This window comes from Halichoerus grypus, chromosome 1 (genome assembly GCF_964656455.1).
Source record: "Halichoerus grypus chromosome 1, mHalGry1.hap1.1, whole genome shotgun sequence".
In the NCBI taxonomy this organism is placed as follows: Eukaryota; Metazoa; Chordata; class Mammalia; order Carnivora; family Phocidae; genus Halichoerus; species Halichoerus grypus.
Genome location: NC_135712.1, coordinates 54,318,053 through 54,335,043, shown reverse-complemented (window position 1 = coordinate 54,335,043; position 16,991 = coordinate 54,318,053). Strand labels below are relative to the sequence as shown.

Below are 16,991 nucleotides of genomic sequence, written 5' to 3'. Positions count from 1 at the left end.
CCTTCTCAAGTGGGAGGAACATCATTAACATCAGCAACCACTTCTAGCCTTCTTCAGTTTTCTTCTTTGTGGCTTCCTTGACCACTCAGTAAGTTTACTGGCCTCAGTAAATTGGTTTTAAGCGATTAAACTGCTGTTGGTTTTAGAACTTCCTATAAACACATAATTCTATGAATCTTCAAATTTCTTAAACCTGGGAGGGAAAGGGACAGGCAGACGAAGACAGAATAGATTTTGTTGAAAAAAATAGAATTGTCTCATTTCCTTATATCTTGGTCTCTGCCTTAGTAAGCTTAAAATTCGTAATTAATTATCTACTGTCAGATTGTACCTTAAGGTGGGGTGGGGAAGCATGCTAGGCGATACAAATGGCTTGATTGAAGTTTTATTTCTTTACTTATGGATTTATTTATATTCAGATAAAATTGACACAACATTGCATTAGTGTTGGGTGTACAACATAATAATTTGATGTTTGTTTACATTGTGAAATGATTATCACAAGTTTAGTTAACATCCATCACCACACATAATTACAAAATTTTTTTTCTTGAGATGAGAACTCTTAAGATTTACTCTTTTAGTAACTTTCAAATATATAGCACTGTATTGTTAACTGTAGTCACCATGCTCAACATTACATTCCCAGGACTTACATTTTATAACTGGAATTTTGTACCTCTTGATCACCTTGACCCATTTTTCCCACCCCCATATACCCCTGCCTTTGGCCACCACCAATCTGTTTTTTGTTTCTGACTTTGGTTTTTTAGATTTTACATATAGGTAAGATCATATATTATTTGTCTTTCTCTGACTTACTTCACTTAGTATAATGCCCTTAAGGATTGAAAATGTAAGGACTTCCTTTTTATGGCTGAATAATATTCCATTCTGTGTGTATATATACATACCCCATTTTCTATTTGTTGATAGACACTTAGGTTGTTTCCATGTCTTGGCTACTGTAAATAATACTCTCATGAACATGGGGATGCAGATATCTTTTTAAGATAGTGATTTTGTTTCCTTCAGATAAATAACCAGAAGTGGGATTGCTGAATCATATGGTAGTTCTATTTTTGAGGAAAACTCCATACCATTTTCCACCGTGGCTGCACCAGTTTGCATCCCCAACAGTAGTGCACAGAGGCTCCCTTTTCTCATCAACACTTGTCATTTCTTGTCTTTTTGATATCTCATTGTGATTTTGATTTGCATTTCCCTGATGGTGAGTGATGTTGAGCACCTTTTCATGCACCTATTGGCCATATATATATATCTTCTTTGAAAAAATGTCCATACAGATCCTCTGTTCATTTTTTTTAAATTCCAGTATAATTAATGTACAGTGTTATATTAGTTTCAGATATGCAACATAGTGATTCAACAATTCTATACATTACTCAGTGCTTATCGACATAAGTATACTCTTAATACCTTTTGCCTATTTCACCCATCCCCCCACCCACCTCCCATCTGGTAACTACCAGTTTGTTCTCTATATTTAAGAGTCAGCTTTTCTTTCTTTCTTTTTTTTTTAAAAAGATTTTATTTATTTATTTGACAGAGACAGACACAGTGAGAGAGGGAACACAAGCAGGGGGAGTTGGAGCGGGAGAAGCAGGCTTCCCGTGGAGCAGGGAGCCCGATGTGGGGCTCGATCCCAGGACTCTGGGATCATTACCTGAGCCGAAAGCAGATGCTTAATGACTGAGCCACCCAGGCACCCCAACAGCCAGCTTTTCATTTGTCTCTTTTTTTGTTTGCTTGTTTGTTCTGTTTCTTAAATTCCACATATGAGTGAAACCATATGGTATCTGTCTCTGACTGACTTACTTTACCTAGCATTATACCCTTTAGATCTACCCATGTTGTTGCAAATAGCAAGATTTCATTCTTTTTTATAACTAAATAATATTCCGTGTGTATATATACCACCTCTTTATCCATTCATCTTTTGATGGATACTTGGGTTGCTTCTATATTCTGGCTATTGAAAATAATGCTACAGTAAACATAGGGGTGCATATATCTTTTTGAATTAGTGTTTTCATATTCTTTGGGTAAATACCCAGTAGTGGAATTACTGGATCATATGGTAATTATTTTTTGAGGAACCTCCCTACTGTTTTCCACAGTGGCTGCACCAGTTTGCATTCCCACCAACAGTGCATGAGAGTTCCTTTTTCTCCACATCTTGGCCAACACTCGTTTCTTGTTGTTGTTTGTTTGTTTGTTTGTTTTATTTTAGCCATTCTGATAGGTGTGAGGTGGTATCTCATAGTTGTTTTGATTTGCATTTCCCTGATAATGATGTTGAGCATCTTTGCATGTTTCTGTTCCTCATTCCATTTTTTAAATCATATTTTTTGTTTTCTGTTCTGTTTTGCTATTCAGTTGTATGAGTCCTTCATGTATTTTAGATATTAATCCCGTATCAGGTATAGGATTTAAAAATATTTCCTCCTATTCCATGGGTTGCCTTTTCATTTTTTTTAACTGTTTCCTTTGCTATATGGGAGTTTTTTAGTTCGCTGTAGTCCCACTTATTTATTTTTGCTTCTGTTGCCTTTGTTTTTGCTGTCAAATCCAAATTTCATAGCCAAGACCAATTTTGAGAAGCTTACCCCATGTTTTCTTCTAGGAGTTTTATGCTTTCATGGTTTCACATCTTACATTTAAGTCTTTAAGCCATTTTGAGCTAATTTTGTGTATGGTATAAGAAAATGGTCTAGTTTCATTCTTTTGCCTGTGGCTGTCCAATTTTCCCAACACCATTTATTAAAGAGACTATCCTTGTATATTCTTCACTCCTTTGTCATAAATTAATTGACCATATATATGCGGGTTTATTTCTGGGCTATTTTGTTTCATTGATCTATGTGTCTGTGTTTGTGTCAGTACCCCTACTGTTTTGAGTACTATAGCTTTATAACACAGTTTGAAATCAGGAAGCATGATGCACTGAGTTTTCTTCTTTCTCAGTTCCTTTGTCTATTTGGGGTCTTTTGTGGTTCCATACAAATTTTAAAATTGTTTGTTCTATGTCTGTGAAAAATGCAATTGAAATTATGATAGGCATTGCACTGAAACAGTAAATTGCTATGTATAATATGGACATTTTAATACTATTCTTCCAATCTATGAACATGGAATATCTTTCCATTTTATTTGTGTCTTCTTAAATTTCTTTCATCAATGTCTTATAGTTTTCAGGGCACAGGTCTTTCATCCCTTTGGTTAAATTTGTTCCCAAGTATTTTATTCTTTTTGATGCATTTGTAAATAGGATTGTTTTCTCTTTTTTTAAGATTTGTTTATTTTAGAGAGCACAAGCAGGGGGAGGGGCAGAGGGAGAGGGAGACAAACAGACACCCCGCTGAGCGGGGAGCCCAACTCGGGGTTCCATCCCAGGTTACTGAGATCATGACCTGAGCTAAAATCAAGAGTTGGATGTTTAACTGACTGAGCCACCCAGGAGCCCCAGGATTTTCTTTTCTTTTCTTTTTTTTCAGGATTGTTTTCTTAATTTCTCTTTCTGATAGTTCGTTACTAGTGTACAGAAACACAACTGATTTTTGTATGTTGATTTTATATCCCGAAACTTTACTGTTTATTATTTCTAATAGTTTTTGGTGGAGTCTTTAGGGTTTTTGTTTTGTTACATATGCTATTATATTATCTTCAAATCAAGACAGTTTTACTTCTTCCTTTCTGATTTGGATGCCTTCTATTTCTTTTTCTTGCCTAATTGCTCTGGCTGAGACATCCAGTAATACGTTGAATAAAGGTAGTAAGAGTAGGCATCTTTGTCTTGTTCCTGATCTCAGAGGAAAATCTTAGCTTTTCTCCATTGAGTATGTTAGCTGTGGGTTTTTCATATACAGCCTTTATTATCTTGAGATACAACCCTCTATACCCACATTGTTGAGAGGTTTTATCATGAACTGACGTTGAATTTTGTCAGATGCTTTTTCTGCATGTATTGAGATGATCATATGATTTCTATCCTTCATTTTGTTAATGTGGTGTATGACATTGATTTGCAGATGTCAGACCATCTTTGCATCCTTGGAATAAATTCAATTTGATCGGGGTGCCTGGGTGGCTCAGTCGTTAAGCGTCTGCCTTCGGCTCAGGTCATGATCCCAGGGTCCTGGGATCGAGCCCTGCATCGGGCTCCCTGCTCAGCGGGAAGCTTGCTTCTCCCTCTCCCACTCCCCCTGCTTGCATTCCCTCTCTCGCTGTTGCTCTCTCTGTGTCAGATAAATAAAATCTTTAAAAAATTAAAAAAAATAAATAAATCCAATTTGATCATGGCATATGATCTTTTTAATGTATCATTGAATTCAGTTTGCTAATACTTTCTTGAGGATTTTTGTATCTATGTTCATCAGGGATACTGGCCTTTAATTTTCTTTATTTCTTTCCTCTCTCTTTCTTTCTTATGGTTTGATAGGGTAATGCTGGCCTTGTAAAAGGTGTTAGAAGTGTTCCCTCCTCTTCAATTTTGGGAAGGAATTTGGGAAGAAGTGGTATTAATTCTTCTTTAAACATTTGAAAGAATTTACCAATGATGACATCTGGTCCTGGACTTTTGTTCATTGAGAAGTTTTTTATTACTAATCCAATCTCCTTACTAGTAATTGTTCTATTCAGATTTTTTCTTTATTGAGATTTACTTATTTATTTAATTATTTATTAAAAAGATTTTACTTATTTTTGCGAGAGAGAGAGAGTGAGCAAGTGCACAAACAAGGGGGAGGGGCAGAGGGAGAAGCAGACTCCCGGCTGAGCAGGGAGCCCATTACGGGACACGATCCCAGAACCCCAGGATCATAACCTGATCCAAAGGCAGACCCTTAACAGACTGAGCCACCCAAGCACCTGAGTTTTGTTTATTTTTATCATTTTATTTTTTTTAATCATAATAAGTGCACTCTTTAATCCCCATCCCCTAGTTCCCAATCCCTTCACCCACCTCCCCTCTGGTAACCATTTGTTTGTTCTCTGTAGTTAAAAATCTGTTTCTTGGTTGTCTCTCTCCCTTTTTTTCTTTACTCATTTGTTTCTTAAATTCCGCATATGAGTGAGATCATATGGTTTTGGTCTTTCTCTGACTGACTTATTTCACTTAGCATTATGCTCTCTAGTTCTATCCATGTTGTTGTAAATGGCAAGATTTCATTCTTTTTTATGATTGGATAATGTACCAATAATATCGCTGAACACACATACAAACACCCAACATCTTTATCCATTCATCTATTGAAGAACTTGTGGGCTGCTTCCATAGTTTGGCTATTGTAAATAATGGTGCAGTAAACATAGGTGTGCATGGATTCCTTTGAATTAGTGTCTTCATATTTTTTGGGTAAATACCCAGTAGTGCAATTTCTGGATCATAGGATATTTCTATTTTTAATTTTTTGAGGAAATTCCATATTGTTTTCACAAATGGCTGCACCAATTTGCATTCCCACCAACAGTGCCAGAGGGTTGCTTTTTCTCCACATCCTTGCCAAACTTGTTGTTTCTTGTGTTTTTGATTTGTTCAGATTTTCTATTTATTCATGATTCAGTCTTGGTAGGTTGTATGTTCTAAGAATTTATCCATTTCGTTTAGGTTGTCCAAATTTTTAGCATATAACTGTTTATAATGTTTCTTATGATCCTTTGAATTTCCGTGGTATCACTTGTAATGTCTCCTCTTTCTAATTTTATTTGAATCATCTCTTTTCTTGGTGAGTCTAGCTAAAAGTTTAACAGTTTATTTAAAATTTTGCTGTTGTTGAAGTATATGTGACATAAAATGTTATATTAGTTTCATGTGTACAGCATAGTGATTTGACACCTCTAGATGTTATGCTATGTTCTCCACAAGAGTAGTGACCATCTGCCACCATACAGCGCTATTACAATACCATTGGCTATATTCCCTATGCTGTGCCTTTCATCCCATGACTTATTCATTACAAAACTGGAAGCCTGTATTTCCCACTCCTCTTACCTCTTTTGCCCATCCCCTCCCACCACTGGCAACCACCAGTTCTCTGTATTTAAGATTCTGTTTTTGCTATTTTTGTTAGTTTCTTCATTTTGTTTTTTAAATTACACATATAAGTGAAATCATATGGCATTTGTCTTCCTCTCCCTGGCTTATTTCACTTAGCATAATATCCTCTAGGTCCATCCATGTTGCTGCAAATGGTAAGATTGCATCCCTTTTTTATGGCTGAGTAATATTCTGTTGTGAATATATATATATATATATATATATATATATATATATATATATATAAGTTAGGTTGTTTATTTGAGATCTTTCTTCATTTCTTAATGTGGACATTTGTTATTATGAACTTCCCTCTTAGAACTGCTTTTGCTGTATCCCATAAGTTTTGGTATGTTGTATTTCCATTTTCATTTGTCTCAAGGTATTTTTTTGATGGAAAAAAAGTACGTTTATATTGATAAGAGGTAAAATTCACAATGAAGAAATTAGAGGTACAAACTTTTATGTGAAGAACAATATAGCATCAAAGTATTTTAAGGAACAACCTTTTGTTTTGTTTTGTTTTAGTTTCAGAGGGTAGAGTTTAGTGATTCAACAGTTGCATATAAGCCTCAAGATATTTTTGGGGTTTTTTTAATTTCTCTTTTGATTTCTTCTTTGACCCATTGGTTGTTTAGTGATGTTTTTTAATCTTCATATACTTGTGAATTTTCCAGTTTTTTTTTCTTATAATTTCAGTTTCATACTGTTGTGGTCAGAAAAGATACTTGATATGATTTCAGTCCTTTTAAATTTATTAAGACTTGTTTTGTGGACTAACGTAGGATCTATTCTGAGGAATCTTATATGCATGCTTGAGAATAATGTGTAATCTGTTGCTTTTGGTTAGAATGTATACAGTCTGTTAAGTCCATCTGTTCTAATGTTTTGTTTAAGGACTATGTTTCCTTAATGATTTTCTGTCTGTATGATTTATCTATTGATGAAAGTTGGGTATTAAAGTCCCCTACTATTTTTGTATTGCTGTTTATTTCTCCCTTTAGATCTGTTAATATTTGCTTTATATATGTAGATGTTCCTATATTGGTGCATAGATATTTACAAATGCTATACCCTCCTGTTCAATTGACCCCTTTATCATTATATAATGACCTTTGTCTCTTATTAAGATCTTTGTCTTGGGGCGCCTGGGTGGCTCAGTTGGTTAAGCGACTGCCTTCGGCTCAGGTCATGATCCTGGAGTCCCTGGATCGAGTCCCGCATCGGGCTCGCTGCTCGGCAGGGAGTCTGCTTCTCCCTCTGACCCTCCCCCCTCTCATGTGTTCTCTCTCATTCTCTCTCTCTCAAATAAATAAATAAAATCTTAAAAAAAAAAAAGATCTTTGTCTTAACATCTATTTTGTCTGATAGAAGTGTAGCTACCCCACCTTCATTTTGGTTAACAATTGCAGGGAATGTCTTGTTACACTTTGAGTCTGTGTCTTTAGATCTGAAGTGAATCTCTTGTAGGCAGCAGGTAGATGAGTCTTGTTTTTTTAATCCATTCAGCCACTTTGTCTTTTGATTAGAGAAAATTTAGTTCACTTACATTTAAAGTAATTATTGATAGGGATGTACATAATTGCCAGTTAGTTTCCTGGCTGTTTTGTAATTCCTGTGTTCCTTTCTTCTGCTTTTGTGATTTGATGATTTTCTGTAGTATGGTCAGATTCCTTTCTCTTTATCTTGTGTATCTATTATAGGTTTTTGTATCTACTGTATCTACTGTAGGTTTTTGCTTTGTGGTTACCGTGAGGCTTACATAAAACAACCTGTATTTATAATAGTTTATTTTAAGCTTCAGTTGGGATGCATTCTAAAGTTCTATATTTTTACTCTCCTCCCTGCCCATGTTTTATGTTTTTGATGTCACCATTTACATATTTTTATCTTGTGTATTCATTAACAGATTTTGGAAGTTAGTTATTTTTACTACTTTTGTCTTTTAACCTTCATACTAGATATATAAGTGATTTACCCACCACCATAACAGCATATTATCCTGAATTTTATATATTTATCTTTGCCAATGAGATTTATATATTCATTTTCCTGTTACTTCTTAGAGCCCTTTCATTTCAGCTTATTGAGGTCCCTTTAACATTTCTTGTAAGGCCAGTCTAATGATATTGAATGCCTTTAGGTTTTGCTTGTCTGGAAAACTGTTTATCTCTCTTTCAGTTCTGAAGGACAACTTTGCCAGGTAGAGTATTCTTGTTTGGTAGTATTTTGTCTTTCAGCTCTTTGAATATATTATACCATTTCCTACTGGCCTGCAAAGGTTTTGCTGAAAAATCTGCTTACGCAGTCTTATGGGGTTTCCTTTATATGTAACAAGTTGTTTTTCTCTTGCTGCTTTTAAGATTCTTTCCCTGTCTTTGACGATTTAATATTGTGTGTGTTGGTGTGGGCCTCTTTGGGTTCATTTTATTTGGAAGTCTCTGAACTTCCTGGATCTGGATGTCTGTTTCTTTCCCCAGGTTAGGGAAGTTTACAGCCATTATTTTTTTTTTCAAAAACTTTCTGCCCCTTTCTCTCTCTATTCTCCTTCTGCGACCCTTATGTGCAAATGTTAGTTTGCTTGATGTTCTCCTATAAGTCTATTAAGCTATCTTCACTCTTTATTCTTTATCTTTTTGTTGTTCTGATGAGAGGAATTCCATTGCCCTTGTCTTCAAGTTCACTGATCCTTTCTTCTGCTTCTAGTCTGCTGTTGAATCCCCATATTGTACTTTTCAGTCCACTTATTGTATTCTTCATCACTGTGATTCTGTGTGGTACTCTCTTAAATTTTCTCTTTGTTGAAATTTTCATTTTGTTCATGCATTGTTCTCCTGAGCTTGGTGAGCTTCTTTAGGACCATTATTTTGAACTCTTTATCAGGTAAACCACTTACCTCTTTTTCTGAGATTTTATTTTGCTTTTTGTTTGGAGCACATTCCTCTGTTCCTTCATTTTCTTTTCCTTCTGTACTGATTTCTATGCATTACATAAAACAGATACCTCTTCCAGTCTTGATCGAGTGGCCACATGTAGAAGATGATCTTTATTGTTCAACACTTCTCTAGCTCTTGGTTGTTTCTAAAATCTTTGTGATTGTTCAAGCAGTCTTCTTTGTTCTTAGTGGCTCCCAATAGTTGAGGATGTCCTAGCCTATTAGTGTCTCAAAGAGGAAGATCTCAGTACCTAGATGCAGGCTGACTGGAAGCTGGATCCTCAGGTAGGAGCTTTTAAAATATGCAAATATACCTCTTCTAGGGGAAGACTGGGAGATAGATATTTCTGTTTTTGTGCTGAGCCAAACAGTTTCTTTGTTTGCTACCATCCCATTGATTCTGTGAACACAAGCCCTGCTGGCCACCAGAGCCAGGCTATCAAGGGATGTGTCTTCTGCGCAGAGCTACAAAATCCAGGGCACCAGATCTGTGCACAAGCTCCTTTCTTGGCAGCATCAGCAGGCTAGGGTGGGACAGATGGAGAGCATAAAGCTGTCCCCTACCAAGTTCCCAGTCTCTGGGGGAGATTGCAGTCAGGCCCTTGATGTATGTTAAATTAGAAGTCAAGGGGCGCCTGGGTGGCTCAGTCAGTTAAGCGGCTGCCTTCGGCTCAGGTCATGATCCCGGGGTCCTGGGATCAAGTCCCACGTCGGGCTCCCTTCTCAGCAGGGAGTCTGCTTCCCCCCCTCCCACTCCCCCTGCTTGTGTTCCTGCTCTCACTATCTCTGTCTCTGTCAAATAAATAAATAAAAATCTTAAAAAAAAAAAAAAATTAGAAGTCAACTCCTCAGTCACAGCTACTAAGATAAATGAATTGGTCTCTTTTACAGAATGATGGCATTTCGGTATGCTGCTACTATACTGTGCCATGGCAGGGGAAGGGGCAGGTGGTTAAGCAGTTTTTGTTTGTTGCAGTCTTATGGGACCCATGAGCATAAGTCCCGTTGGCCACCAGAGCCATGCCTCCATGGGGTATTCCCTGGGCAGCAGCCACAAAACTAGGTGCCAAATATGCACAAGCTCCTTTCTGAGAGATATCAGTAACCTGGTGTGAGGCAGAGGGCAGGTGTGAATATGATGCCTACTTGCCTCTCCAGACTCTGGAGAGTATCACAGTCAGCCCCTTGATGTGTTTTAAATTAGAAGCCTGCCCCTAGCCTGCAGCTAAGATAAGCAAAGAGACCTCTTTCATGAAAAGACTGTGTGTTTCTATCTGTTGCCTCTGTGCTGTGTGTGTGTGTGTGGGGGGGAGATATTGACTGAATTTACAGAGGTGGAAATAAGCAGGAAAGCTGTGAGGTAATAGGAGATGAGCCTACTTGGAGTGGAGGAGGTTTGTGGAAGGCAGTGGAAGGTAGGTGGAAAGACCATGAAAGTCACCAAGTTGTTGACATTTGATGAAATAGGTAAGATGAAAACAGGAAAATAATTTGAGCAGCAGGGGTAGGTCTTGATTAAATCAGTATCTCAACCATCAACCAGTTGAGATGTTCTTCTTTTGGGAAGTTCAACAGCTCCAAAATGGAGATACTCTAGTTGAAAGGTCATAGGAAAGTGGAGGACGTGCAGAGTCTTGCCTGCCTGCCTCTCCCCTCCTCTTTCCTCAGAATACTCAAGGCTCTGTAGAGCACAGTTGAGGAACTCTATCTTAGTAGATTTCCTTTCTCTAGCCCACGCCTGATTGCAATGGAAGCAATGAGAGTGTACACACCAATATCCCCACAGCTCATAAAATTTTCCTATCTCTGCTGATGCCCACACCAGAATTCCAGAAAACTTACCTTTTCTATAGTTTCATTATCCAAAGCCAAGAGTCAATTAGAAATTTCAAGGGAAGAGTTGGTTTGATTAGTGAGAGGAGAGGTTTCTAGTTTTGCACATGCAGCTTTTGTAACAATGGTACTTCATTCCTCCTGAGAAACCACAGGCAGGTGTAGCTTGGTTAGGATGGGAGGGCTGCTGACCAAATTGAAACTAGTGGCTTTAACTTCTATTTCAGCAAAAGGCTAATGGAGTTCTGTGATGGATCAGGAGAAAAGACTGTCAGTGCTCAGAGTTGTGTTAATTTCTCAAAACTTGGAATCAGTAAAGTTAGACCCATTTTTCAAATCACAATTCAAATATGTTGTTTAATAAAGTTTCCTCTTACTTGCTCATGAGGTGACTCCCAATGCAGACTGCTGGATCATTCAAATCACCTTCATATACATACCTAAGCATTTCAGGCAGAGGAAGACAAGAAAAATCTGAGCAGGATGCAGACTCTGATGGATAAACTTCAGCTACAAGTACAAAGTTACAAGCAGCAAATGGAGGCAGCCGTAAGTACCTGGGGCTATTGCCGTCTCATGGATTTCCCAGCCATTGTTTTTGATTAACGGAGATAGGTAAGCACTTTGTCTAGAGAGGACCAGCTCAGCTTAAAGTCTGTTCATTCTCCAGTTTTTCTCAAACTAGAATTATCACAATGCTCAAAAAATTGTTACTTTTCCTTCCAGGGAGCCAGAGCTCTTGCCCTCAACCTTGTTTTATACTCAAACATGTACATTGTAAGAAATGAGTCCAGTAAGAACATGGTGTTGTATAGGGATGGTGAATTTTTGGCCAGGTAAGCACTCTGGGGCCTTCCTCACCCCAAAACCTTGGGTGAGCATAATGTGGCTCACAGTCCTTTTTCCTGATGAGCCTGGACATAACTGGCCCAAACTACCATCATCTGAAATGTACTTGCCAACCCTGGGTTAATATCCATAGCTACATAGAAGGTAATTCATAAGTGCCATATACATTGGTTTATACCTAATATCTCCTATATTTCAATGATTTGGGCTAAAACACTGCTAGGACTAAAAATTACCTGTTGACTTGTATAATTTTTAAAGATAAACCCCCTCTACTCAAAGGTAAACTAGGATGTTTAACTGATTATGAAACAATTGTGGTTTTTCTTACATGTAACATGCCTGTGAAAGCCATACCAGCTCCAATTAGTGGAACGTGCTGAGCAGGTTCTAAATTTCCAGAGAACAATGGTTACAAAAATGGATCTCATGCCTATTAGAAAGTCTGAATTCTTATATATTATACCAAAATATAATCCATTCAATACTCAGAAGTTTAGATTCCTTTCACACATTTTTCAACTTTTTCATGTCAAAGCAGAAAAAAATGACTATGCAGGCACAGGGATATTTTTTCATTTTTTTTATTTTTATAGGAAGTACAAGCCAATCAATATCTTTCCAAGTATAAGAAGCAGCAACATGAGTTGAATGAAGCTAAGGAAAGGGCAGAGATAGCAGAATCTCAAGTCAATAAACTCAGGATCAAAGCAAAAGAGTTTAGAAAAAAGGTATGTCAGATATTCAACTCTGTTGTAATTCTTAAAGCGTGTATGTTTAGAGCTCATGTCATCACAGAGACCAGTAGAACAAGAAATTATTTTTCAAAAGACTTTGAAGAGAAAAAACAAAAAGTAGGTTCTGCTAAGCTCTTCCCATATTTACTAAATTTTCTTTGGCCAGGTAATATGCGGTGTTAAGCATTTGAGTGGAATGTATATTGTATTTATACTTCTCAAATGCTTAATTCCAGGTGAACTTGCTGGCTCCGAGTTCCAGGTCCTAGATTCATTTGTGTAGAACAGTCAGGAGTCCAGAAAGCAAAGATGATTTTATTTGTTTTTTTTTTTTGCTTTATTTTTTTTTTAAAGATTTTATTTATTTATTTATTAGAGAGCGAGTGAGAGAGAAACAGCATGAGAGGGGGGAGGGTCAGAGGGAGAAGCAGGCTCCCCGCCGAGCCGGGATCCCGATGTGGGACTCGATCCCAGGACTCTGGGATCATGACCTGAGCCGAAGGCAGTCGCTCAACCGACTGAGCCACCCAGGCGCCCCGCAAAGATGATTTTAAAAGCACAGATGGATCTGCTTGAAACTGAGTTAAGTCTTTCTATGTAGATAAGTACCTGACTTTATACTGGATCAGTATGGAGACCTGGGTGGTGAGGTTTAAAGTTGAGGCAGTGGAGAATAAATGTACTTGTCTTCTCTAGCTTTCTGCTTTATCCCTCATTCTGTCCTAAAACAAGGGGAAAGGGTTATTTCCCCCTATCTGTGGTTTTCAACACTACTATTCAGATCCCAGGGTAGGGGCTACCACCCTAACTTTTCTAGCAAAGTGGCAGCATGACCAAGACCAGCGAACTGTAGGCTTGTCAGGGTCAATGTCTGTTCAGGCTGCTATAACAGAATGCCAGAGACTGGGTGGCTTATAAATAACAAACGTTTCTCACAGTTCTGGAGGCCGGACAGTCCAGGATCATGGTGCTGGCAGATTCAGTGTCTGGTGAGGGTCACTTCCTCATAGACGGCCCTTTTCTCTATGTCCTTACGTAGTAAAAGGGGTGGGGAGAGGGAAGAAGCTCTCTGGGGATTTTTATAGAAGGCACTAATCCTATGCACAAGAGCTCCATCCTCATGACTTAAAGGCCCCACCTCCTTACGCCATCACTGTGGAGATTGAGATTTCAACATATGAACTTGGGGGTTATACAAAATAGGAAGCGCCAGCTTTCTTACTGAGATTTCCCACAAACACAGGGTTTTTTAATGAGGTCTGGCTTTAGGAGAAATGAATTAAAGGGCATTGGATAATGCGCCATTTGCTGCCCTTTATGGAATGTCTATAAAGCACGGTGCCTAGCACAGATAGGTACCATTTCATTTTTAAAAACTTGGTACATACCTGGTCTTCTTATCATAAATAAGCTATTAATAACTCTGCAAGATAAGCAGATAGGATTGTCCATAATACATACTACCTGGAAGGAGGTCAAAATAATCTCTTTTGAAGGAGAATCTAAAAGTTGGTTATATCGAATATATTTAGATCTAAATATGAGAAGCATGAGTCATTGGCACACTACAGAGATTTCTTGTTGCTGCCTGAAGATTGTCTCAGGGATAAGGCCTATGAGCAGAGGTCCAGTTAAGTGGTTTGAACTCTGCCCTCAATTTGAGAAGGGTCATGGCATTGGATTTGGGGTCTTAGAGGCAGGGCCTGCCCATCAACTCCATATAATGGTTTTGTTTAGGGAAATGCCTCCAATGTGTTACGCTTGCACTCAGCTGGAGGAGGTCGAAAGGGCTGCAAAACATGTAATGTATTCGACTTTGTCACAGTTATTTCCAACAAAGAATAAAATGAGTGAAGCAGAAATTGCTTCTGAGAGGCCCGAGATGACTAGGAAAACCATCCTTGGCAGTGCAATGACTAATTGTTTCCCATTCTCAGAAGGAAAGCCTGAAAAATCTCTCAACTGTCGTAAACCAAGAGAAAAGGTTTTCTGAAAGAATTGGGTGTCTGTCTGGACTGTGGAACCAGTTGGTGATGTGGCCACAGTCTTTCCCTTGTGGGGTCTTTTGTAGAGGGAGCTGCCTTCCCCGGCAAACCCAGGCGGGCAGAAAATTGAGAGTGCCCAAGCATGTCCTTCAGATGAATTACCTGTATCTGCTTTCTGTAATGTACATAATTGCCTCAATTCCCTGCATCCCTTCGAAGCTAATGAGGAGTTGGCTAAGACCTGCTTACTCTGGAAAGGACTGGGCTTCGTTCTGGGTGTGTGTGCCGCTGATGAAAGTCACAGGAATCTCACCGAGCACACTCATACTTTTTCAGGCTCATGAAGAATAAGAAGTTCTTTGCTTATGAAGGATAGGGGCTCGACAAGTACAAGGATGGTACCATTTAATGGCTGAAAACTTAAGTTGCATTAGAAACAAGCATTAAAAAAACCATGTTGCATTTAAAAACATGTTGCTTTTGAAACAAGCATTTAAAAAATGTTTATGTGGTATGGAAAGCAGTTTAAACAAGGTGATTAGAAAATGTAATAGAGTCTCTGCTTCCAAGGTTAATGGGGATTTTTCAGATCCTCAAATACAAGTAAACATCTTACATAAAAGATTAAATAAGAATCGTTTTAATTCTGAAGTTAAAAAAATGAATACCTGTTCTTTTGTCCATATTGCCTCTTAATATTTATGGAAGACATAGGCCATGAGGCCTGGGGTATGTTGGTAAATTGTTATAAGTAAAGTTAATGAAGTTTACTTATAACATAGTAACATAATTCATGACTCTATGTTTTTAGCCACTAATGGTAGGGGTTGATAAACTTTCCTCTTAGCGCTGTGATGTACATACAGTCAAAGGCACTTAGATTTTGTAGATTAGGGGCACCTGGGTGGCTTAGTCATTAAGTGACTGCCTTCGGCTCAGGTCATGATCCCAGGGTCCTGGGATTGAGCCCCGCATCGCATCGGGCTCCCTGCTCGGCGGGAAGCCTGCTTCTCCCTCTCCCGCTCCCCCTGCTTGTGTTCCCTCTCTGTCTCTCTCTCTGTGTCAAATAAATAAAATCTTAAAAAAAATAATTTGTAGATTAAATCCTCCCAATCTGTACCTAGGTAGGCTACATGTTGGTGCAGCTTCTCACACAGGAGAGCTGAGTGATAGGTGGGATGCTGGCTCTATATTGTGCCACTGTAGCTAAGCAGAAGGGACATGTCCTGGATTTCCTTTCTCTGTGTGGTTCTGGATTAGAGTTGGTCACAAGAGAAATTTTCACCAGGCTTGAGAGGAAGAAGTGAAGGAGCAACTGTTCATTTTTCATCCTCACTCCATATCCAGCTCTCCTTCCTGACCACTGGCACAGCTGACTTCCGGCTACTTCAGGCCCAGCCCCAGATGCAGAGGGGACAGCCTGACACAGACTTCTTCATGAGTGCCCAGAATTATCTAATGTTGATTCCATATAATAAGTCCCTATTCTCTGTCATTCCCAGCACTCTGCCTCTCTGACCCCAACCTTGACTCATACAGGTGGCTCTATGATTAATTCAGAGGCTCAATAGCATTGAAGGACCCAGGTTCATTCTTGTCTACCATCCTCAATTTGTTGACTTTGGTCTTTCCGTTTTGTAAGAAGAGTATAGCAGTTTTGAGCATTTTCTCCTCACAATTAAAGTTTTTCTTTATAATGATGTCAATACTTAACAGTTTATGATGAATGCCTATCACAACATTGTAGCAAATACTTAGAGAAAATCAGACCAGGTAGCATTAATACACAATTCAGGGTTGGTTTTCTCCTATAAACTATAGGGTCAAAACTTAAGTCACTAAAATCCTGGTTAGACTTTCTTATAAATTGATTAAAATAAAGGGAAGAGATCATCAAGTCAGCTGGGCTATCCATTCTCTCTCTGTGTAAAAATTTATGTGGAAATCTAAATTTATTATTAGGCTGATTAACAATATGACAACTGAGTCAGAAGAGTGAATCAGATTATCTTCATAGCTAATGTCACTCAGCTATGCAAACCTGGTGTTGGAAGGTATAACCCAACCCCCAGAGATGTCAGTTCGTGAGTTGATAGGGCCCTTTGCTCTACGCAATCTTGGAGATCCTGACATTTTTACACTTTGGAGTCCCTAAGACTCACCATATTAAATCTAGTTAATTATTAACTATCCATATAAAGCTGGAGTACAATACCTTAGTATATCAATTGCCCTGGTTTTTCACCTTTTCACTAAGGTGATTTCTGCTTCTAGGTGCTCTCTCACTCATCATTAGTTGATCAGATTTTGAATCAGCACTTAGTGATACATTTCTTCCAAGATCTTGGTGGGAATCTCAGTGTGGCCTCCTGGACTGCAGCAGGAATGAAACTGAATGAGACCGTTCTTTTCTAAGCTTGAATTGGCATCCAGGCATTCATAATCTCGATGCAGGTCGGGAGTCAGAGAGCGATGGTTAGGACTTGAAGAATAAATGTGATAGTGGGAAAGATAATGGTTTCAAGTCTTTCCAATGGTAGAATTATTAGGCCATGACAAGCCACCTCTGGACTTGCAGTGAGGAAAGGGGAAGT

The 16,991-nt window shown here is 38.4% G+C and overlaps 1 protein-coding gene across 1 annotated transcript in view; it reads left to right on the top strand.

The window, feature by feature from the left end:
• The window catches only part of MYH15 (myosin heavy chain 15), a 152,859-nt gene extending 136,047 nt beyond the window's left edge, over positions 1-16,812 (top strand). The window contains 3 exon segments of the mRNA XM_078058924.1: positions 11,272-11,375; positions 12,272-12,529; positions 16,672-16,812. Coding sequence (XP_077915050.1) covers positions 11,272-11,375; positions 12,272-12,529; positions 16,672-16,812 — 503 coding nt within the window.
• Positions 16,813-16,991: the final 179 nt, after the last annotated feature.